The 23,845-nt window shown below is 41.2% G+C and overlaps 2 protein-coding genes across 3 annotated transcripts; one reads left to right on the forward strand and one right to left on the reverse strand.

Annotated features, from left to right (window-relative positions):
• Window positions 1-3,253: 3,253 nt before the first annotated feature.
• wt1b (WT1 transcription factor b) lies at window positions 3,254-10,818 on the forward strand. 2 transcript variants are annotated; one of them, XM_017440778.3, is made up of 9 exons: window positions 3,254-3,929; window positions 5,232-5,351; window positions 6,009-6,108; window positions 7,409-7,489; window positions 8,131-8,233; window positions 8,337-8,487; window positions 8,562-8,651; window positions 9,732-9,815; window positions 9,975-10,818. In XM_017440778.3, exons 1-9 carry the CDS (start codon window positions 3,512-3,514, stop codon window positions 10,094-10,096), a joined length of 1,269 nt encoding a protein of 422 aa, XP_017296267.1. In that variant the 5' UTR covers window positions 3,254-3,511; the 3' UTR covers window positions 10,097-10,818. The 2 variants fall into 2 exon arrangements, with proteins under 2 accessions (XP_017296267.1, XP_017296258.1); XM_017440769.3 differs by having other exon boundaries at window positions 9,732-9,824; window positions 9,975-10,817.
• A 7,077-nt stretch (window positions 10,819-17,895) lies between these two features.
• rcn1 (reticulocalbin 1, EF-hand calcium binding domain) lies at window positions 17,896-23,845 on the reverse strand. Its single transcript, XM_017405489.3, has 6 exons — window positions 23,292-23,845; window positions 22,503-22,696; window positions 22,194-22,372; window positions 20,150-20,210; window positions 19,745-19,944; window positions 17,896-19,602 (listed from the first exon to the last, which is right to left on the reverse strand). The coding sequence occupies exons 1-6, from the start codon at window positions 23,513-23,515 to the stop codon at window positions 19,495-19,497; spliced, it is 966 nt and encodes a 321-aa protein (XP_017260978.1). The 5' UTR covers window positions 23,516-23,845; the 3' UTR covers window positions 17,896-19,494.

Consider the following 23,845-nt stretch of genomic DNA (forward strand, 5'->3'; position numbering starts at 1 on the left):
TAAATGAAATAAACATTTGAAATATATGAGTTTGTATGTAATGTATGAATATAATATACAAGTTTCACTTTTTAAATGGAATTACTGAAATCAATCTACTTTTTCATGATATTCTAATTTTATGACCAGCACCTGTACATTAGCTAAGATGTTTTATTTATATAGCTGTCACAGAACCCCATCACAAAATACTTAAACTATCATCCATAGTTCCAGCTCGCCGTAATCTTTGTAATATTTACATGACTGCAGCAAAATAGGAAACAAGAAGATATGGAGGACTACGTGATCTTACTTTCAGTCATTTTGCAACAGCAACAAGCAGTCATCTCTTTAAAGCCACCTCAGCAGTTTGCCAGCCGATTTCATCACTCCAAGAGTGACTTCTAACCCCACTTCTTTTCCTTCTTTTTGCCTGGTTTAAGCGTCCCTCCCCCCACCCATGGCTGTTTTTTTCTTAAGTTGATATAGGGGTCAGTGATGTTCACTGGAATCCTAAACCATATACCAGATGGTGATGACACATTCGGTTCATACTCTTCACCTCTTCAACACCATTCCCGCTCCTCTATGTTACACCAACAGTGCAAGTAACATAAAATTAATTGACTGTCTGAACTAATAAAAGAACACGATAAAAGAAAAGGAATGTGGCTGGGGAACATGACACTTTGTTCCTGCTACTTTTACTCTTTCTAATGTCCTCTGGACGAAAACAAAAGAAAATTGTGAACCTTAAACACGAGCTAGTTGCTCATAGAGAGATTTCTTGTCAGCTAATGTCAACCCCCCTTTGAGTTGTGTGGAAGGAATTGGTAAGATTCTAGATAAAAATAGAAAGAAAGTATGAAAGTGTGTTATAATCTGAATATCAAAGCATCCAATATTACAGAAGAACACAGAAAAAGATACAAATACACAATATGTGCAATATTTGCTTCTGCCACTGTTGTAAACACATTAACAGCAAATGATAGGTTCCAAACTGATAAAGCTTTAAAATATCTTGAACGTCTTCTGATATCAGAAAATCTTTAGTCCTCAGTGATAAATTGTACAGCACTTATTTTGTTTTATTGTGGGCAGGATGCTCTTTTTTATGAGCTCTACAGACAAACTGATGCACAGATTTCTTATACTGACCCTTATTTCTAGAGAAAAAACCTAGCTTATCCATGAAAGCTTTTGCATATGCAGCACAGATTGGGTTTTTTTGTGCCATTTTCCTGCAGGACTGTCCTTCCTGGCTTCACACACGAAACTCTGCACAGTTCGGTGCACCTCAACCGTCACTCAGGATTTTCTTTGCGAAACTCGTTATTTTGTGATTTCTTTTTTTCCCCCCATCCCACCATCCACACTGATTTTTCTCATCAGCGTTCGTCTTACTGCCACGTCCTGGAAGGATCCCCATTTTTTTGACTTGCCAAAAATAATATTGTATTTAGCTTTAAAGTATAAAAAAAATCTTTTATTGCCGCGTTGCTATTTAATTTAGAAAAGCATTATTAATTCTCACACATAGCTCAGTTTAAAGATGAAAGTAAAACATCCAGTTGGTTTTATGAGCACTACTTTAGCTCATGGAAACATTAATAATTAATTTCAACAGAAACACTGTCACTGGTTTGTGTTTCCTAAAGGACTATGTATAAACATATTGACATCATAGACTTCTAGATAAAAAAAAGCTGGATTTTAAAAAAATTGTAAAATTTGAAGCCCCTTGGAAAACATTTTACTGAAGTAAAAGATGTTTTGGTTACTTCCCCGCACGTCATATAAAACATCTTTCATGTTCAACCTTTGGGTTTTATAAACTGTATATATTTTATATTATCTGTTCAAACAGCTAAAACATATTTAATGAAGTATTGAAATGTATTTTATACTTCTTAAAAATGAGGTTTATAAAACCAACATTTTTTTGCCTTATACCTGTGTATATTTTGAACCTTTTCTGATTACACAAACAGATAATTAATTTTAGACAATATTTTATAAGATATGCTTAGAGTTCAGGGGTTCTAATAATTCTTAACAAAACTATACACCTTAAAATTCTATTAGGTTTCAAGAAACAGAAACAAAAGTAATGTCCAGGAAGTGGAGGAAAACAATACTTCATTTAATAAAACACAATAAATATATATATAAATATAATAGCTGTAGTCTGAAGCATTTGGTAATTTAACACATTATATTAGTCATGACAGAGTGCTTAAAAACAAAATAAACAAACAACAATTTGTAACCCATTTTGAGTCTTTCCAGTCTTTAAGGAGTGGAGGAATCCAAGTGTTTGACAAATATGATGTTAAAAGATTCACAGCAGCTGTTTTCATTTCATAAAAGCATTTTGAAGTCGCTGCATTCCTGTGTAGCTCCACTTAGAGGAAAGTGAGAATTAAAGCTGAAACTTCTGTCTTACCAGGTCTCACACACACACACGCGTGCACACACCCACACACACAAAACTCCCCCTCGCCTCTACTAATAAATAATTATCCTTTTGTGTGATGTGGCTTTAGTCCAAGACCGGCACTTTATGAGAGCTGCTTTCAACAAAGTTCTCCAAAACTGGAAAATTAAAAGAAAGTTCCAAACTTTACATGTTGCGTTTTAATCACTCTTTACTTTGTGTCAAGAACTTTTGCTTGTTGTAAAAAGGAGGAAAAAAAACAAAAGAAAAACAAAAACCCTTTGGATATAAAGCTACCAATACTCAAAGAAAAAGCTAACCTTGTCAGAACAGATGTTTCTTTTTTCGTATGTTCTGATTAATTTTCCACATTTCTTTTGTTATTTTTTTTTAAATGTTGTTTCAACCACATGACAACTTGCCAATTTTTTCAGGAATTCATTTTAAAACATTTATGAATATGCTTCATCCAAATGTAAGTATTCACATTTTATGACTTTTTCAATTCTATACAAATACATTTAAATGGACCGAACTACGTGTGCAAACATAAAAGGACCATAAAGAGTGCTTTATGCTGTCGTTAATCAGCGCACCCACTCACACACCGAACAGGAGCGACGCAGAAACTTCAAACAAAGAGTGAACAGCAACAGCCTCTAAAGTGAAATGTGACATTAGTAAGAATGTGCTCAGATGTGCAGCCTCTGGGTGCTGGGCCCGAGCAAAGATGAGACATCCTCGTAGGGCTGTCTCGCTCCTCCCCCTGTGTAGTTGTGCAGTATTTCAGTCTTCAGGAGAATAAGAAAAACCAGAGCAAGCAGAACCTCACAGACTCTGCAGGTACACAGGGAGCTTGAAACTTGGCATCCAGATCCCACTTATTGGTCAGTTCTTTTCATTCTTCACGTCATCCGAAGGAGGAGGGAAGATGGCTTCTGTAGCATTTTGTGAGGACTTTTTGAAGAACACTTGCCTACATGCTTCTTGTTGCTCCAGTTATTGTTAGGATTTTGTTATCCTCTGACTGTTTTTTTGGACCGGAGTACCATTCCTTCCAGTGTGGACTGTCCTAACCTGCATTCACTAATGCTGACTGAACCGTGCGGAGCCATGTCGGTGGGGTCAGATGTTTGCGATCTGACCTTCTTGCCACCAGCACCCCCTGTGCCATCCTTACCAGGAGCTGTCGGTGGCTGTGGGATGCCTGTTGGCAGTGGTCAGTGGACCCAGCTGCTGGACCTCCACCCCAGCTCTTCCTACGGCTCCCTGAACTCCCACCACTCCCTCATAAAGCAGGAGCCAAGCTGGGAGACCCCAGACCCCATGGAGGACCCTCACTGTGGACTCGGGGCCTTCACTGTGAACATCTACAGCCAGTTAACGGGCTCGGGCCCCTGTCGGGTCGGTGCCTTTGGGGAGCCAACTGCGAGTCAAGCGAGGATGTTTGCCAGTGGAACCTACCTGCCCGGCTGTGTGGACAGCCCCCCTGCACTCAGGAACCAGGGTGAGCATCTTTATGACCCGTTCCACATCAGTTTTCTCTCACTGGCGTCAAATTAGAGAAACAAACAAATAAAAAACTTACACTCACTCACCAATTAAAACCTCTTGTCAGGCCATGAATGCTTTACACTTAGTGTAAAATGTGTGTTTTTGTATCTTCATGTTTAAAAATGCCAATAATTTTGAATCTGAGCATGATGTCATTTTGAATCAGAACAGCTGTTTCAGCATCCGTATCAGAACCCATCAGTCCTGGATTCTGTTAACTCTGCATCAGGAAAAAACGATAATACTTAAAAGACTTTAATTATCCAGTGAACCAAAAGTAACCAGCCACAAGAAAGGGGAAAGGGTCAAACACGTACTGGTTCACAACGTCTCTTCATTCATGATAACTTTCAAAATAAATCTGCAAGACTCAAACAGAGAAAAAAAAACCTTCTAGAGTAATAAACTGTGAAACATAAACATGTTCAATTAGGAACTTCTTCAGTTCTTCGTCTGTAAAGCACAACAGATCAGAGGAAATGAATATGTTATTATGTGGAATCAGAGAATTTGGAATTAAAGATTTATATAAAGTCTTGACAGTAAACATTGCCTGTGTACTTTCACTCTCTTCACTTGGGAGATTTGAACCTTTGTGCATCTGCTGATGTGCTCACAGCAGTGTTCTGTTTGCTCAGTGGAAAGTTGTCTTTGATGAAGTAACAAGATAAAAAAAAAAAGCTTTAAGATGAAGCAAGATTTTTTTTTTTGAAACTTCCAGCTCAGGCCTGACTCAGGATGTCAGGCACTCTTTGTGTACATTTAAAATAAACATGTCATGAGCTCCTACAACTTTATCATTTAGCTTCTGCTTTAATATGCCGCGCTGCAGTAAAATGCTCCATTTATTAAGATTACCAGCTGTGTTTAAATTTGTGTAAGTCCTATTCATTTCTCTTCAGTGATTTTTTTTTATTTTTAAATTGAGGTTATTCAACAGTAGTTCATTCTTGGTTTGTCTCTTGTGTGTTTGCCAAATTTCTTTTTCCACCCTCCATAAATACTGCAACCACAAAGCCAACGATAGATGGGAGGAAAAAGGAATATGTTAAAAGAAAAGAAGATTTTTGTCATGTGATAAATGCGTCTCTGTGATGCCGCTGCCAGGAAGTATAAGAGCTAATACACGAGGCGACATACATAACTGACCAAACACTGAAAATGTTTTTATCATTTGTGAGATCTGTACCGACTCGGCCAGAAAGGAGGATACATTCGGTTCCATTGCTTCTCTTGTTGTTTTTTTTGCTCTCAGGTTATGGAGCTGTGGGTTTAGACAGCAACCCCAGTTATGGTCACACGCCGTCCCACCACACCCCTCAGCTCTCCAGCTTGTCCTTCAAGCATGAGGACACGCTGTCGCCGACAAACATAGGTAAAACTGTCTGTGCCTTGCTTTCAGCTGGACTGGGATACTGTTGTGTCTCAGCAATAAGGAACCCGTCATTTTTCACATCATAACACAATCGCCGATTTCCTTTTTTTACCCCCCTACAGGACTCTTTATTTCTGTCTGCAAACACATTTATATGTAAAGGCATACACAAACACAGTCTCCCTTAATGGGAATGAGTACATTATAACTTTAGGAAACAGCTTTATGCGACTCTGTTGGAATGCCAAATACCATCTGGGGACCAGTTTAGTATATGAGCCTGAAAAGCACCAGTGTTTCTGATTGACCTCCTTGAAAAGAGTGCGTGGCATTAAAATGAACTATTATTTGTTTTTACAAGTATATTTCAGAGGGGCTGCTTGTGTTCCAAAGAAGACAGCATAAGATCTATATTAAAATGAATGGAATATATTAAAAAGACAATTTTATTAATATAATTTTGGCTGGTTATTTGCCTGCAGCAAAGATTATTGACAGAAACAAAAGTCAATTTTTTAAATGAAAAATGCTTCAGTGTCTGTTTTTCACACACAACTCTCAGCCTAATCTTCTTCACAAGGTGATAAAATCTGCAGACTAACTAATAAAAAATAACCCTTTTTTTTTAAATGAACCTTTTTCTTTTCATCTGTTCAGTTGATCAGCAGTACTCCACGCCGAATCCCATGTTTGGTTGTCACAATCCTCCAGAATCTTGTCCGAGCAACCAAGCTCTGCTGTTAAGAAACTACAACAGGTACAACGATCTCCTTTTATTATTGGTTTACTGCTTTTATATATTTGAAATCTCCTCAAACACAATCCCCCTCTCCCTCAAACGTTCTGGACTCATCAGTTAGCGTCAGGTTTTTGCCACTGACGTTATTTGCTCACTTGTTGGCACTTTTAGAAACGTGAACTCTCCCTGATCCCTCGTTGAGCCCCGTGTTAGCTTCCACGCCGTCTGGGTCGTGAATCCTCATTTGTTCTGAGGTTAAGTGCTGCCCACTGGTGCTCAGCAGGCCCAAAACAAACAACAGAGTGATCTACTGCTGATGTGTTGGAGTCGCCTCGGAGGGAAAACGAGGAAGAAAGTAAAAGAGACGAGTTCAGTGAAAGTGAGCCTTGCACGGCGGGGAGACGTTGCTGAAAATTTGTGTGCTTCAACTTGTCAATGTGTCTTTAGCTTTTTTTCTTTTTTTTCCCCCCTGTTTTGATGGAAAACATCTCAACCAGTAAATTGGGATGGCATTCTTTAAATGCTGGCTTGAGATGTTGTTGGAGAAAAAGGAACATGTGCAACCCAAATACTGGAACAGAAGCTGATAAGCGGAGGGAATACTGTGCTGCTGTTCCAGCTTATGGCAGGAACTGGAAACCCTCAAACAAACACAGAAAAATGTGCACAAGCATGCACATGCTCATACACCCACCAAGGAAATGTCAGATATCAGTGAGCCTTTCCACAGTTCAACATAGCTGAGAGCTGATTAGCGAGCCGTCACGATCCTTCCTCAAGGACTTTTGAAGAAATGCTGTCCAGAATTCCCCCGAAACTGTTTCTCGCCACTAATGATACAGAGGACAGGGTGATGTCATGCACCGGTCCAGAGTGTACTAGGCACGAAGGTACCCACTCCCACAGAGAGCACAATCACATCTCTAAGTGTGTGCATTTTTTTCCTTTTCTTTTTTTCTTTTTTTTTGCACTCGTATGTGTGCAGCTGTGCGATCTGACCAAGGCAAGTCAAAACTCAAGGCTTGAGTTTTTAATGAAACCAGGGAGGAGGGCAGCGGGCAGAACCATGAAAGGTTTGCCATTAGTCCTACAAGACAAAAGAGGAGTTTCCAAAAAAAAAACCAAAACACTTTAAAAGGGAAATAAAACATGATCCGTAGTACATTGTTGTTTTGTCCAAAACTGTTCCAACCGTGTTAATCAACCTTCGTGTTTGTGTTCAGTTTGTTGCAATCTGCCAATTTTGCCACTAGATGTCACTATTTTTACACTCAAATAGAGTGTAAACTAATATTGTCTTACTTAATGTTGTGCTCAGTGATAACTTGTACCAAATGGCATCTCAGCTGGAGTGCGTCACGTGGAACCAGATGAACTCCTTAACATCGTCCATGAAGAGGTGAGCTCTTTTTAAAGTGTTGATACTTCAAAAAAAAAAAAGAAAAGCTGTTTGTTTTATGGACCTGTGTGTGTTTGTGGAGCTGTACTAAGAAAGAAAAGTAGGAGGAAGATTTGAGCAGATGGCTGTTGGCTTATTGCCTGTAGCAAAAACAGGCCAAGAAGAAGAGCTTAATGATGTTTATGTGTCTAATTTTGAGCTTCCACTACATATTTTTAAAAACGGATTCAAATTCTGCTTTTCAGTCTTTAGAGAAGTATTGCCTCTTTAGGCTTTCTTGAACAAAAAAGCTTGTTGAACTTTGTGAACTGAACGTGTACGGCATGATTATTTTCTGACCAACCAAAGCACAAACTGTCCTTTTCTGACGCAGATGTGGCTGACTCAGCTATTAAAAAAAAACCCACCCACATAACAACAAAACAAAAAACGGTTCTAATTTTAACAGGATAAAAAAAGCTGTTTATGAAGGACTCCAGGATTTAAAAACTGCTGAGTTGCTATTTTGATTTTGTTGAGTTTGTCTAAATGTTAGGATAGAACTACTTCCCTAAAGAATCAAATCTGATTTGAAAACTTGAAATCCTACTCATTTACTTTGTTTGTAACTGATGTGTAAATGTATCTTTCTTTGCCAACAGCAATCCGACCAGCTTCGACAGCGACCCCACGACCCCAACTCCACCCATGCTCGTCAGCACCCAGTACCACATACACACACACGGTGTGTTCAGAGGACTTCCGGTCAGTCAGCTGATGAAAATACATACATGTGTACAGCAACGGTGTAAATAAGCGATCCACACATTTACCTGCCTGCTCTTTTTTTTTTCTCTCTCAATCGAAGGATGTTCGACGAGTACCAAATATGGCTCCTCCTTCAGCCGTGAAGTCCTCAGTTGCCAGCGAGAAGCGTCCCTTTGCGTGCGCTCACCCCGGCTGCAACAAGAAGTACTTCAAACTGTCACATCTGCAGATGCACGGCCGAAAACACACAGGTTAGATCTGCGTCTCTGCTCAGAACTAAACGCAGTGACGAGGACCATCATCCTCACGATGGATTCCTTTGCAGGAGAAAGACCGTACCAGTGTGACGTCACAGAATGTGGTCGTAAATTCTCCCGCTCGGACCAGCTGAAGAGGCACCAGCGCAGGCACACAGGTACGCCAGCTTTAAGGATCTGCTAACAGGCCTCGCTGAACCTCGTGACATTTCATTTTCTGAATGGAAATTCAAATGTCATGTCGCTACAGCAGCTCTAATGAGTCACCAGCTCTGACCTTTAGCCTTTCACCTTTTCTTCAGCTCCACACTGAGACTGAAAAAAAAGTGAGGCGATCATGTTCAGCGTGCTGCAGTCTGCCACTTCACCACTAGATGCTGCTAAATCCTAAACAACGCTTCATTAAAAAGTGTCATGACTTTTGGACTCAGTTACAGTACATAGATTTTACCTCTTTGTGGTAAACAGACCTTCAAGAATATCTGAAGATGATTACAAAACAGATTTTAGTAAGCTTAAAAAAAAAGAGTGTGGTGTGTTTGTAAAGGTATGGCTAATATTTTTGAGGTATTTAGGTGGTGTTATCGCAACTGGTTTATTTGTAATTTTTTTATTATTTATAATATTTCTTTATTTAAGAAATGTAAAAACATTTTAATAAGAAGACATAAACGTCATTGTGTTTTTAAGGATTAAACAAATCAGGCTTTGAATGGTATAGATACAATCCCCTTTCTAAAAATTGCATAAATAAAAAATAAATCTGGCATGTGATAACTGGAGTGAAGTTATATACATATAAATACGACAAAATGGCTGCCACAGATTTGTATGGTAATTTTTAAAAATATTGTTAGGCATTTTATTAATAAATACAAAACTTTTGTCAGCGACAAGTTTTTTTGTATTAGTTTTCCAAAATGTTATTCTCCAATTACGCAAGTGAGGCATTTACTAATTGAATGTGGGCATAATTATCCAATTGAGAAAATGTAATTGAATAAACATCCTTGTTTTCCACAAGACTGGAAGCAAATAGTACAACAGCAGATCACAAAATATCACTTTATGAAGTCATTTAAGGGGATCACAAAACACACACCTGTTTTGGAAAACTCTCTATTAGCAGTATAGTTTTAGGAGCAGTCAGTTCACATCTAATTGCACATTTCAACTTTTCCCCTCCATCCTGCCCTCTCGTCTTTCTTTGTTTGTGACAACCACCATGATCTGTGCAGGAGTGAAGCCGTTTGAGTGTGAGACGTGTCAGAGAAAGTTCTCACGGTCAGATCATCTTAAGACACACTCTCGGACTCATACAGGTAAAACAAGTGCGTATACATTTTATTTTCTTCTTCCTGATCCTTTTCCCAACTCATACAGCTTGAGCTCATGCTCGGCAAATACATAATCCTTTTATTCTAAAGCAATGCTCTCTCCTGCCCTCCCCCCCACCACCTGTTTCATCCCCTTCTTGTCAGGTGAGAAGCCCTTCACTTGCCGCTGGCCCAACTGTCAGAAGAAGTTTGCCCGCTCTGACGAGCTGGTGCGACACCACAACATGCACCAGAAGAACCTGACCAAGCTCCAGACTGCCATCTGAGCAGTGACAGGACGAGGAGGAAGATGAAGAGGAAGGTGACAATATGTTGTGCCAGGTAGTAGAGAGAGAGAGAGAGAGAGAGAGAGAGAGAGAGAAGAGAAAAAAAATGCCTGGAGCCTGGTCAGCAGTTAGGGTGCCTTGACAGATTTGCTGAAGTGGTGAACACAGCTGAAGTTGCCGCAGTCAGACACACAACGCAAGGAGAACCGACTCTCTGAAGACTCCAAGATCACCAGGATGCACCCGAACTGGCACCTGTCATGATTATGTGACAATAAAACTTGGACTTAAAGAAGGTCGAATACCACAGTAATTCTGAGCCAAGGAGACCTTTTTGAAATGAAGACGAGGAAAACATTCATACACTTTTTATTTTTTTCTCTATGCACTTTCACTGCCTTACTTTTGGGTGTTTAAACTGTCTGACCTATAAAATATGCTGGACATTGCAAACTGGATGTAGGGTTAGGGGAAAAGAGGAAATCATCACTTTTTGTTCACTTAAGTTGTTTTTACAGTTGTTTTTTTTTTTACATTTCAAAAAGTAGATAATGCTCACCCAACTAACTGCATCTGGTGATGTCTTTCTTGTAAATTTTTGCTTTGGCGTCATCTGTTTTTGTACGTTTATAAAAACTGGATTCACATCAGTTCAAAGTAAAAGTGTGTGCTCGTGTGGCTGAAAGACATAAGAGCTCTGTGCGTTTGTCAGGTTAAGAGGCCACCTATGAAAGGTGGTGGTGTATGGGTGGGGAAGGGAGAGGGTGGGGGGTGAAAGACAGTAAAACAGCACCCTTTAGTGTCTCTGACAAGGTGCAGGTCTTACCCTCCTAAATCTCAGGCTCACATCTTTATAACCTGGAACATCTGCAGCCCAGTAAATCTCATGAGAAAATACGCATACCACCATGTCAGGAGGGAGAACTTCACTGACTGACCCTCTTCTGTGCACGTCAGGCCCAAACACACGTCCGCATTCATGCATTCATTGTATATCAAGGCATCCAGGTCAGTTTTTATTGTTTTACTTTTTGGAGCCACGTGGTGGCAGTATCAGCCTGTTTCAAGCAGCAGATGAGATCCTGAGCTGCCTGTGGAGGAGTGCGACTCAAACACTGCCTCTTCTGTTCCACCTCAGACTTCAGATCACCCAAGTCCACTTTACTCCTGCCCTTATTGGTTTACAGACTCCACAGTATATACGGCAATGTAAGCGAACGTGAGAAACAAGAGGGCGAGCTCAGAGCATGCCACAGCCTGATAAATATAAATGAAGTGGCTGGAGTTGTGTCAGCTTGTGTGCAGGTCTATAAGAGATGAGATGATTCAGTTACTGCCTTGTGTTAATAAAATATAACAGAGTCCGGGCAGACGTAGCTGTTGCACAGCTCCCTGAGCTCATTTTGTCATGTTACTGGAAATGCCATGTAAACACGCACATACAGGCTCGGCATATTCACAGCGGTGATTAAAAGTTTGGGAACTTTTTTTGTTTTGTTTATCTCTACACACCAGGTTGGAAAAAAGTTCTAAAACAACCTCTAAGCTTTTGTAATCTCCACACCAAAATTCAAGATCAGAAGTGGTCAAGGCACAAATTAACCCGAGATGAAAGCCCCTCTGTTAACTTTTTCCTCTCTCCCTTTTCTTTTACTTAATGCCTTTCTCTCACTACATTATGTTAATATTCATGAGTCCTGCATCAAAGAAACACTGAACAACAGAACCTGGCTGCATAAAGAAAGCCTCCATTCTCAAAAACAAAAAATAAAAAAAGGACAAAACCCCCATTGCTGCATATTTTCAGTTTGTAAAGATAAATTGGAGTCACCACTCTGAATTATACTTATTCGACAGCAAAGGTTCTATTTCAGTCCTTTTGTCCTTTTTTCAATTAAAAAATATTTCTTAAGTAAAAAAGTAAAGTTTAATGAAGTTGCTTTGTTATACTCGCTATACTTTAAAGCCCTGAATGATAAACTTAGTATGTTTTAATTCATTTTGATTAGAAATTCTACTAAGAGAATTTCAAGATTTCTAGCTCTGATTTAGCTGTTGGGTGGTTAACAGAAGCACACGTACAGTGTCTGCTCATATTTGCACCTGCACTTCTTAATTCCTGCAGCAGAACTTTACACTCGCCAAGCTAACAAAGATTAAAATGCCTTTCTCCTATTTCAGGGTCACAGACGGCTCACTGGAAGCAGCCATTTGGGTTGTTTTCCAATTCCCGTAATGGCTGTGACGTACCGTCTCTGTGATGTTCTGTTTTCTTTCCTGCTTCTTAATCCCGTGCACTTTGATTAAGAGGAGCTTTTCTTTGTTCTGTCTCTGCAGGGGCGTTGTGAAGCAGGGAAAGATCAGAGGGACAGAGGAGTTGAACATTTTACTCACTTCACTTCCTTCTTAATAGGAAACTTCAAATGGCGCGAGGAGCGCGAGGTTCTGATGCTTTTAACATCCTCAGTCATTATCGCACACGTTCAGAGAGACGCTGACCTCAACCTACCTGGCCCACTGCATTTGTTACAAATGGGAGCATTTCTGACTGAGCATTGTGGGAGATTTGTACGATCCACTAACACAACAAACGTGTTCTGCGCTCCATCCCATCCTGTGAAATGTTACCTCCTATCTGAATGCATGAACACACTCAAACTCCTGTGCACACACGCCACCAGATGCCCCCTCAGCTGTACTGCTGGCTGTTTGCCTTGAAGGGGTGTCAGCGTGGGTAATCTCAGGTGACGTACACCTGGTAACGCACAACTCAAGACATCTGTAGGACAGCAGGCCCGCTAGCTTCCCAACTCCTACATCTAAAGCCCCTTAAAGGCTTCTTTGTGAAGGCAAGTGAAATAAAAGCTGTTTCTCATAGTAAAATCCAAAAAGAAGCCAATGTTTTTTTACCATTATATGCAAGTCTGAAACAATAATTTTATTGTCTTGCATAAAAAAATGAGTGTTTTCCATCAGTGAGTCTTAAAAACGGCCATATTGTTCTTACTTGTCATTTAGTTATCCTCCATGTGCGTTATGCGTCAGCATCCAACTCCTGTTGTGATTCTTTGGGTCGAGACGTTGTTCTTCAACCTCTGGGAGCTGGAAAGGTCAGTGCACATGTAGCTTCCATGGGCCCCAGGGGACTGTTAACAAGGTCAAGGCCCCAGAGAGGAAACTTCACAGTAATACCCGCATGCAAAAAAAACCCCAACGTGTCACCGACAGGAGGCGCTGTCGGGGACTGTTCTCGTGCTAAGTGAAGCATGTTCTTAGTTGTATTCCCAGACATCACCCTCCCCTCGGGCTAGCTCTCTTGTGAGGAGCTGCTGCTCTGCAGTCTGAGGGGCCTTGGGGTTCTTGGGGGGGTGGGGGGGTATTCCCTGTGGTACAGCAGGGAGCCTGAGGGGCTCCTGTGTGTTGGGGCTTTGGGACTGCTGAGGCCTTGGGGGGCCTGGAGCTCAGATGGGGCCTAGAGGGTGAACTTCCTCACTTGGGGAGCAGACATGGGGCAGATAGAGAAAGACAACGAGGGGGAAAACACCTTAAGAGGAGGCTGTCAGACATGCAGGCAGCAGCCGGGAAGATCCCATGAGAGCACCCAGTCACAGGAACAGAAACACATGCACATATGTAGACTCTAACCCAAAGATGTTTGTGAGCCAGCATTTAAAGAAATATATTCCCTTTTTACATCAAACATTGCGGCTTTCATCTTCCCCCCCTTTCTGCTGTCTCCTTTTTACCACAGGAAGATATTAATTCCTAACAGGATTAGATGCGTCTCTATCATGTGAGATACAAGATCACAAACCAACTCGAGCCCCCTGGGGAACAATGGGATGGGAAAGGCCTCCTCACTTTTCCCCCCTCCATCCCAAAGGTATTCAGATGCTCGAACATGAGGAGATAGAACCCGAGATGCTGACAAATGGAGCGAAAGAGCCGTTTTGTCCAAAGATATGAAGTCTCTCCGGGACAGTCTCCACCCTCAGTGTGGTCAAACCCAAACCAACTCAACTGTTGGCAGCACGGCCCGTCTTTTAATTAAAACTTTAGAAGTTCCTCACAGTGTAAATCATATAAAATATGCAGCAGGCTGTCAGAAGGAGTGGATGACTGAAGCAGCCATGTAAAAAGCTGTTTGAAACTGATTTTGAGTCGTCCTGACCTCAGCTCAAAGGGCTCCCATTTCTCAAGAGGCACTTACAATTAGTTCCCAACTCACTAGGTTTATGGTTCCTAAATTGAAATCTACCGCTCTTTAAAGGCTTCTTTCTAATTGTGTAGCCATTAATGGACGATTCCTTATCTATACTGTGTTGATGGCGCATAAAAACCCATGATGATAGATGAGCACAAGGTACGGTTCTTCAAGAAGAAACAAGGTTGAGTGCTGTTCCTCCTAACCACCACTAGGGGGAGGGAAGTCCTGCGGTGGGAATGATGAGGGCAAACCACTTCCTCTGTGAAAACATGAAAGATTGATGCATTCCTTCAAGCTTCGATGTACAAGAGTAGAAACATGCAAGGCATTGAATCAGCCTACATTAAAGATGCGAACTTACAATCACACACCTTGCATGAACACAGAAAGTGGTCTGAGTCATCGGGCCTGCATCTTAGAAAAAAGGGAAAGTAAGTTCAACCAGATGTAACCACCTATTACTTTAGGTTGTGATTTCATTTTTACCCACCAAACTATGAAATAATATTTTCATACAATTTCAGATCCCTGCTTAAAGCAATGGGATTCTTTTGAAAGGCTATGGATAATTAATATCTTACCTGTTACAGATAGCTCTTGGATTCAGTCTGGAGATATACAGTTTAATTCTGACCGTATTGACGAGTTAACAGTTAATCTGAGTGGAGCCGGGACCAAAGTGGTTTGCTGTCATTTTAAAACAACCACAATCTGAAAAGTCTCAATGCAGTCTACTATATAAGCTGAAACACCACTACAAATTTGGCATTACAGTTATTCCAGCAGAAATAATATGATATTCCTGCCAAAAAAGTGCTCAAGGCTGCACCGGAAGTGCTACTGCTAGCTGCCATTTTTTGCTTTTGCAAGAAAATAAAAAACAGTTTCTTGTAACCAACCTTGTATTGTGAAATAAATCAGAATGTAAAGGTTTATGAAGCAGTATCTGAATTAAGATTGGAGTTATTTAAAAACAGCAGCAATGGTTTTCCGTCTTGGTTCCACCCAGACTTATTGGTAGCACATCAATCTGGTCAAATTTAAACTTGTTTTCTCCAAAATGAGGCCAAAGAGCTTTCTACAACAGGTAAGATAACGTTTGGTCATATTCTTTTCATAGAACCCCACTTCTAAATGTCTAAATGATCCTCTTTAAACACACTTTTTTTAACTAGTTAGACAGAAAAATCCTGACTACATGTATTTCTTGTCAAAAGATAACACTGAAATGTGCTTGCTGCTACAACGATTTCACGTGATTTAATGCTTTTTTTGTTCAATATATAGTGAGAATGGTTACAGTTTACAATCAGATAAATTCCTTTAGACTAATGATTGTACAAAAACGTGGCAGATTTTATCTAATGAACACAAAATAGTGGCAATGTAAAGGTTCGCATTTGACAAACGGGAAAAACAGTGCAGCTTTTTGGTCTTCTTGTGGATTGAGGTGGTTTGCATGTACACAAAAATAAATAACACGACAAGAATCCACTTTATTTTTATACAAAATGCATCCCTTTCAAGATCTGATTGCTCAACCCTCCATTGGTACGGCCCGTGCATTATCTTTGTTCTCTCTCTTCGTGCACGTTCCTGTTTATGTACAGCTTACATGCAGCTGAGAAGTGATGATCCAACTCTGCCTGCTATAAAAATAACATGGGTAATCTTATTATTTTTAAAGTTTTTTGGCACAAAGAAAACAATCTCCTTACAGCATTTGGCCCTTTTACTGCAGTTTCAGCAATAAATCTGTAATTTGTCCTCCAAGAAGAAGCGGAAGGCTTACCCTGTTCCTTGAGCTGTCATGTTAAGGCATCGCATCATGCTCTAAACAGCACAATAATGAACAAAGACTGTACTTTTCTTTGCTTTTTCTGCACGTTATTATATAATGGGCAGAAAGCTTGTTATGAAAGCCTCAGTGCAGGGTGGGTTTGTATGTCCCAAAGATCATTGCAAATAACACTCTGGGCTATAAATGCCCAGGGTGAAAGTAACAAACACAAAAGCCAACGCAGAGACAGAGACAGAGCGTGGACGCATTTAGATGAAAAATAGGGCATTTTTAGTTGTAAGAGTCAGGGGAAAGGAGTTGTTTGAGGATCGGATGGACTGAACAGCTCGGTATGCAGGCTGTTTAGTTATCATAGTGGTAGATTTTTTTTTTTTGCTGTTAATTAGTAGAAATAAAATGTCCAAAGAGAAGAAAACTAACTATTGTGGACAGTTGTTCTATAGTACACTTTCTGGCCCTTCTCACTGACTTCAGAGCGTCCTCCCCCCCAAAGGGCTCATTAATATCAGAGGAGTGGGGGCTGATCCATGCAGACACTCATATGAGAGCCGTCTGAAGGCATCACTGTGCGCACACTCTCCCCAGTGTGAATGATTAGTACCCTGGCCTAAACAGCAGGGACGGACTGTTAAACATGGCTGCAGGGCAACTAGTTTGTGTGTGTCGTCGTCTCTCTCTCCCCCCACAACCTTCTGCAGACAAACACAGCTTTGGTTCGTTTTACATCCCCTAATACTCATCCACCTTCACTCACAGATCGACTCCGACACGCAGATGAACTGTGACACATGACAAACCTCATACGCCGTTTGGAGGGAGTGCGTTGAGCGACCTAGAGTTTTAGGCCTCCCAATTATTCAAATGAATGGAACAAGTCTGACCCCGCGTGCTTAGGCAGGCCGTTGGTGCAACCAAATGTATTATCTAATGGAAACCAAAAATAGCTAGTGTCACTATGGGCAACACCTTTGCTTCTGGATGCTGATGGCCAAAGAAGGAACTCATCTGAAAGTAAAAATGTATTCTTGGACGACACTGGAAAAGTGGAGCCGTGCCAGACTCTGGATACACCTTTTCTGCAAGTTTCATGAAATAATCATTACTATTTATACGTCTTCTTCTTTGGGGGTTGTCAAATAATTCAAATAAAACATCAAACATGACTTACATATTACCGAGTAGCTATTCCAGGCATTTTTGCCTTCTGGTCTGAGATTAAAATTAAAGAATGTCCTGGGTTCTAACACAATAACACAGCCCACACGTACATTCATCGTCCTGTTCCTTGTTCCTAATGAGGTTTATCGCATTGGTCCCGCTTGACTTGTCATGCTAACTGGCACACATATATCCATATGTTCCACATGAGCAAGCAGAGGGGACAGGCTGGGTGGCAGAGCCGCTTTCTCAGTTACATCCCAGAGTTTTACTGCAACAGCCAGGAGCAACAGCAAGTCACGCCGACTCCGTCTCTGCGGCGGATGTAGCTCGCAATTAGTCCTGAGAAGTGTTAACAGCATCAGCTTGTTTATGTGCGCCGAATCAAAAGTCGAATGACGTTTGAAAGGATCGCATGAGATGTCTGCGGCGGGCCCATGTGAAACTGTAAACACGTCATCTCTGGAATAGAAAAGAATAAGTACGTTCATGTTTTGGACTGGCCAGAACCCAGAAGGCGGATGGTGAGACTTATACGAATACATCCAGAATTATTAATGAACTTCAGGTTCAAAAGAGTCTCCTTTTAAGAGTGGAAACGATAAAGAACTCAAATTATAGCTGCGATAAGAATGTATTCAAATGATCTTTTATAAGATCATTTATTCACATACCTTTCAGTAGCATTAACACTACCGTGTCATAATTTCAGAACCAACAGTTATGTAAAAGAGCAAAAGGAAAAAAACAAAACTTCCAAACAAAAATGATTACAAACTGAAGTGCCAATCTGAAAATGGTCCTTTATCTGTTCAGTCCTGTTCTCTTTAATAGATTCTATAAAAAAACATTAGATGTGCCGTTCGTCCCAACTGTTCGTGCCGCACGCTTTAGAAAAAAAAACAGGAAAAAAAAAGGTGATAACTGATGTTCTGATGAAACTGACAAAACGCTGGAGTGTTTATTCTTCTTACGAGCTGTCGTTTCTTTTTAGCTCTCAAAACTGCTCTTTTAAAAAATTTAATTGTGTAATCCAACTACCACACTGTTGCAGAACATTTACAAATTCAAAAAAAAAACCCCATACACATAATTTACCAGAAAGCAAAGAATTTACTTTCTCATTTTGAATACTGAAGATAAACAGCTTAAAAAAAAGAAAAACTACAAGTAAACGGAACAACTGTAAACTGTAAAGTTCAATTATAACAACATTTTAAGGAGCATAGCGTGTACCAATAAATACTAAAAGTGTTTAAAAAAAAAAACAAAGATGTTCACAAACTACACTAAACCAAATGGTGCAAAAGCAATGCCACATAACATCACTTAATTTAGAAAACACTTAAATCTAAAATCAACACAAAAACATTATTGTTCAATTTACTTAGTAAAACTCTAAACCAAAGCTCCTTTCACAAAACAGTTTTCTAATCTGGCCGCAAAGACGAGCGCCTCTTAAAGCTCCCTCTAATCGTTTAGAACTGAGCCGGACCCGTCCCACTACAGTCTGAGCTTTCAGGACAACAGGAGACATGACGTCTAAAAGGTGCCGGACACGTCCCTGTACCAGTGCCACAGTCTGTTTGTCTTCTTTACTTCACATCCTTGAGTTACGACGCTAGCTTACCCTCACACGTATTGTCATTTTCAACTCTGTGACTACCTCCCTCGGTGGCTCAGGTGTGTAACAGCAACAGGCTGACTTCATAAATCCAACCGAGGTGAGGAGATTCTGTCTCAGGTGGAGCTCGAGAGTGTTTTGTGAACAGAACAAGATCTCTAAAAGAACTCTGTAGTCCTCTCAGACTTTAGGCTCCAAAGACTTCAGATAAATAACTAAAATCATGATAAACGCTCCGAGTGTTTTTTTTCACATTACTATTGCCATCACGAACTCTTCTTGTATCGGACAAGTTTGATCTGAAACAAATGTGCTGCCTCGTGGCTGGAAGGCACCGACCGATCAACGACAAGTGAAGTCCAGTGGCTCTGGTTTCACTCCTGAATGTCAGAAACAAAACCATCAATATGAAGACTCGGCTCTTCATGAGACCAACTCTTATATGTCCAACTGTTTGGCAACAAAAGTGTCAGTTTGAAAGTCCGTCTCTCTGTTCTATTGAATATCGGAGCAGGGCTAGCAACAGTGGGAGGATGTTTATGAGTCTGTGATTGTTTCTTTAAAGACAAACACGTTTAACAATCCTCCTCCCTCACACACTGAAGAGCTCAGAGCTCGTCGTGGTTCTTGGTGAGGTCTTCTCCGTAGTTGGTGGCCTGGCTTCCTACGAACATGTTCCAGTTCTCCAGGATCTCCTCTTTGGTCAGCTTCTGATCCTGAGGAGGTAAAAGGAACGGAATCAGTAATCAGTTAGAACAATGACTAGTATTGATATCATCAAAAACAAGCTACGGAACAAAAAACAAAGCACAGCTGGCGCAGACAGACCCCACAAGACCCCCCAGAGATGGATCTCACCTTGTCCTGGTCAGACTCGTACACGAGGTGCCTGGCCTCAGCCTGAGCGTGGTCGTAATCCTGTGGCATAATCCAGTGTCGGATCTCCTCCTGGTCCATCTTCCCATCTTTGTTCAAGTCTCTGAAGTCAGAGAACTGTTCCCGTTCAGTCCGGACCCAGTCTGGTTCCGGACCCCCATCCTCGTGCGCAAACATGTCAGCTTCAACCAGACCAACATTTAGATTAAAAGTTGTAGAATTTTTAAAGGCAAAAAAAAAAACAAAAAACTAATTTATTTACACTTCTTTGACAAATTTGTAATTGCTTTCTTATCATTTAATCGCTCAGATGCCTTCAGTGCTGCTGCCGACTTCTGCTACTTGTTGACTTGAATTAAATTTTTTTTCCTTAATTTGCAAACTCACCGATGTACTCGTCCTCGTCCACATGTCCGTCGCTGTTCTTGTCAATGTCCTCCAGCGTTTCCTGCATTTACAACGAGTTAATGGTGTGATTACGAAGGAGATGAGAAGGGCAAGCGCAGTCAAATTTCCACTGCGACTAGTTACAGAGAAACATGTTGCCTGAGGCCGTATAAGTGAAGAAATGTGTGAGGGTCGACTTCCAGATGAACTGGCAGACTGACACAACTATTCCAGTCTTACTGATGAGAGTTAAACCCTCCGCAGTAAAGGACAAAGTATATTTTTCAGCAAACAACTGGAGATCGCTGAAGGTTTTTTCTACCTCCTCTTGGATTTAATAAAGTGTTTGCTCTTAGGTTGCAAGCTTTTAACAAATATGCACTTGCATGTGTGGTATACAACAGATACCTATATTCATTTTAGCAGGTGTGATGCCCTCTTATAACCCTGGTGAATGTTTAATGGCCGTGCAGCTTCTGTAGCCTAATGGCTCACTATTAACAAGCAAAACAGACAGGATCCATACGCACTCAATCCCATGCAGGACTGCATGTAAATAAAAGATGCTCACTGATGTGAAACATCGCATACAAGCGTTTTTGCGCCATTTTTAAGACTACAAAAAGGGCCAACACAATCGCAACAATTCATACCTGGTCACATTCATGTCTTTAAGACATTAAAACTTTCAAAGTAAAACATTACCCAATAAAGAATAAGACTGTGATTTAATAAATTGGGTTGGTAGCAACAAATTAGGGCTGTGTAATATATCAGTAACTGTCATCACAGTATCAGTGTGTAGAATATCAATCATTTGATGTTATATGCAGGTTGTTTTGGAAAACACCAGTACTAATGTGTGCCACACAAAGGTGCCGTGAACTGCATTACTGAACACACAGATTTCTAAACGACAAAGAGAAGAAATTAATCTATACGTTGGAGAATTCAAGCAGGAAATGTGACACATTTGTCTTCAATACTGAGCTTGAAATTTGAGACTGACAGTCACTAAATACTCTTCCCCCTCCCTTCAAATTACTACAGTCAGAAAAGCACAAAATGGGCAATAAAGGGTCAACGTTTGTCCTTGCGTCCAGAGTTTATATTTGCTGTTCTTTATGAATCTTATATAATTGATGCTTTAATTTCACGTCTGTGTACATAAGGAAGATCAAGGAATACCGTCTCGTGTCTGTGTGTATTTAACTGAATCTCTTTTGATTGCTGAGAATAAATACTGCGGCAAAACCAATCAAATCTCAGCAGGTAGAAATGTGAAGCTGAACGTTCAAACAGGTCTCTGTTGTGTGACTTGTGTGTGGGTGTGTAGTTTGCACTTAGTGGGATGACTTTGTGTTCCTGCTGGAACCTGCACAACAAGAGCCATCCGTTTTCCGTCCCTGTTAGCCTACAGCCATATCATTCTTAAGCCCTAAAACGTTTCTCTTACATTTCTCATTATGACAACGTGCACCAATATGAACTTCTTTTTGCATTCATGTGAAAAAGACTTGGATCATTAGATCAGATGAAAAAAACAAAAAAACAAATTACATCTATATCAGTTTTAGGGTTTCTAATCTGCAGCTGCTGTGTTAGCTTCAGCCACGATCAGGGAGAACACCGCCGACTGAGCAGTTCTTTGGTAAGACAAAAACGAGATGAATAATTAACCTTGCCAAATGGGTGGTACAACTTTTATGAACGCAGCAGCATAGTGCATCACTGCTAACATTTGCCACGCCACTGTTCCACAAAACCAAATTTATATTTAAAGATCAAATCCTAAATGGGCCAGTCTGCCCGCCTGTCCCATCGGACCTGCTCCAAAAATAAAGAACAGAAACTCAATTGTTTTTTGGAAGGAGTTAAAAATTTCATTAGGGAGCTTTACAAACGTGGAGAAATAAAACTCCTTTTCTTTATTGATTCAGATTAATTATAGCAAAGACATTAGGTGACTGACGGTATGTGTTGCTTTCTGAACTCTCTTTAAAAACTCAAATGGAAAAGCTTGATGTGGCTGCAGGTGGCTCACCAGAACAACAATATCCTTCATGTGTTCAAACTCCTCCGGGTGGAGGAAGGCCGTGAACTCCTCCCTGTCGGCTGCCAGGTCGCCGTTCAGGTCAGCCGTTTTGAACCTCCTCTCATCCCGGGGAAGCATCTTCTTGAAGCTGAACTGGTCTGTGTCATCCTCAAACTCCTCCGGGTTAGCTGAGGAGGCGGATTCAAACCAGGTTACTGCGAGGCTTTCAAATAAGACCTCTAATACTTTTAACAGAAGACTGAGAAGGACGACAAGAGGGGGAAAAAAAAAAGGAATAGACAACGTGAGGAGTCATACCGAGATAGTACCCATAAGTGGCTTGCTTGTACTCATCCCACGAGATCTTGTTGTCTTTGTTCAGATCATAGTCGCTCCACACCTTTGCCACGTTTTCATACACGTAACGCTTCTGGACGCGTTTTATCCAGGCTTTGAGCTCGGCTGTGGTGATGTAGCCGTCTGTGTCGCTGTCTATCCGGTCGACAATTTTACTGCGAAGCAAAAAACGAAGAAAAAGATGAGGGAGATGATTCTTAGACTTGTTTTTTTTCCTCTGACACATTCATAATCCCTTAAAAAAAACAACCCAGGTACTAAAAATCAAACACGTGTACTTTTACGACACTGGGGGGGAAAGGCGTCGGTGGGATTACTCCGATGGGAGGAGCAGGCAAACCCAATTCAGGAAAAAACTGCAGTGTGGCTGTGGGGTATTCTTAGACTTGTTGCCACGTTGAGATGTCTCAGAGGGGTCCTCCCACTCCCAACTCAGCAGGAAGGAGATTCTTTCTTTTTTGTTTGTTTGGCTGAGTTTTTTTTTTTTTTTTAAATCCAACACATGCCACGAAGTGCCAACATGTCACCAAGGCAGAGGTGGAAAAAACCCAGCATCCTGAGTGTCAGTAACCTCAGCAACTTTACAAGCACTTAATGACCATTTAGATATATTTTACAAAACTAACCATTGATGCATCTCTATAAAGCACATGATGTTAAAGAAGGGGAGATGAGCTCAACTGGGCCTCAGTGTTTGCAGCTTTGGGGGGCATCTCATGTGTAGGAGCAGCAGAGATGCTGTTTTCTTACCTGAGTCTGTCTTTGCTCTCCTCCGGGGTGAGCTGGTCAAACGTTTTGGCCTCGTCTTTGCCCAGAAAGGCCTCATGGTCGTACTGGTAGCTCTTGTTGTCTTCGTGGGCTTGCCTGCTCAGCTCCGGGTCGGGATGAATGACCCTCTCCTTCCTCAGGGTTGGCTTCGCGTTCGCCACAGAGGCGCACAGGAGCACGGCCCACAGCAAGCTGAGGCCGGCCATCAGTGTCTGTGCTGAGGCCGAGCAGGAGCTCCCACAACAGGCCCGTGTCACTCCACAACAATGCTGCACAGCTAGCAAGAGCCAGCGTTAGCCGGTTTCTCTCTTCGGAGCCGCTCTACTGACCTCGTCTCTCCACTCCTATTCGGCAGCGAGGAGGTGCAACCAGCAACCCTTCGAAGAAGCACCTGCGTCTGAACGACAGAGCCACTAAAACACCTCCAGTTCCCTTACTTGCACAGTTTGAAGCAACCCTGTCCCGTTTCCTGAGGGAAGGATGCAACCAGGCCGGGAGTTCCTGCCGCTTCACGCACAGCCAATCCCAGTGTTCGT

This window comes from Kryptolebias marmoratus, linkage group LG15, assembly GCF_001649575.2.
Source record: "Kryptolebias marmoratus isolate JLee-2015 linkage group LG15, ASM164957v2, whole genome shotgun sequence".
Classification (NCBI taxonomy): Eukaryota; Metazoa; Chordata; class Actinopteri; order Cyprinodontiformes; family Rivulidae; genus Kryptolebias; species Kryptolebias marmoratus.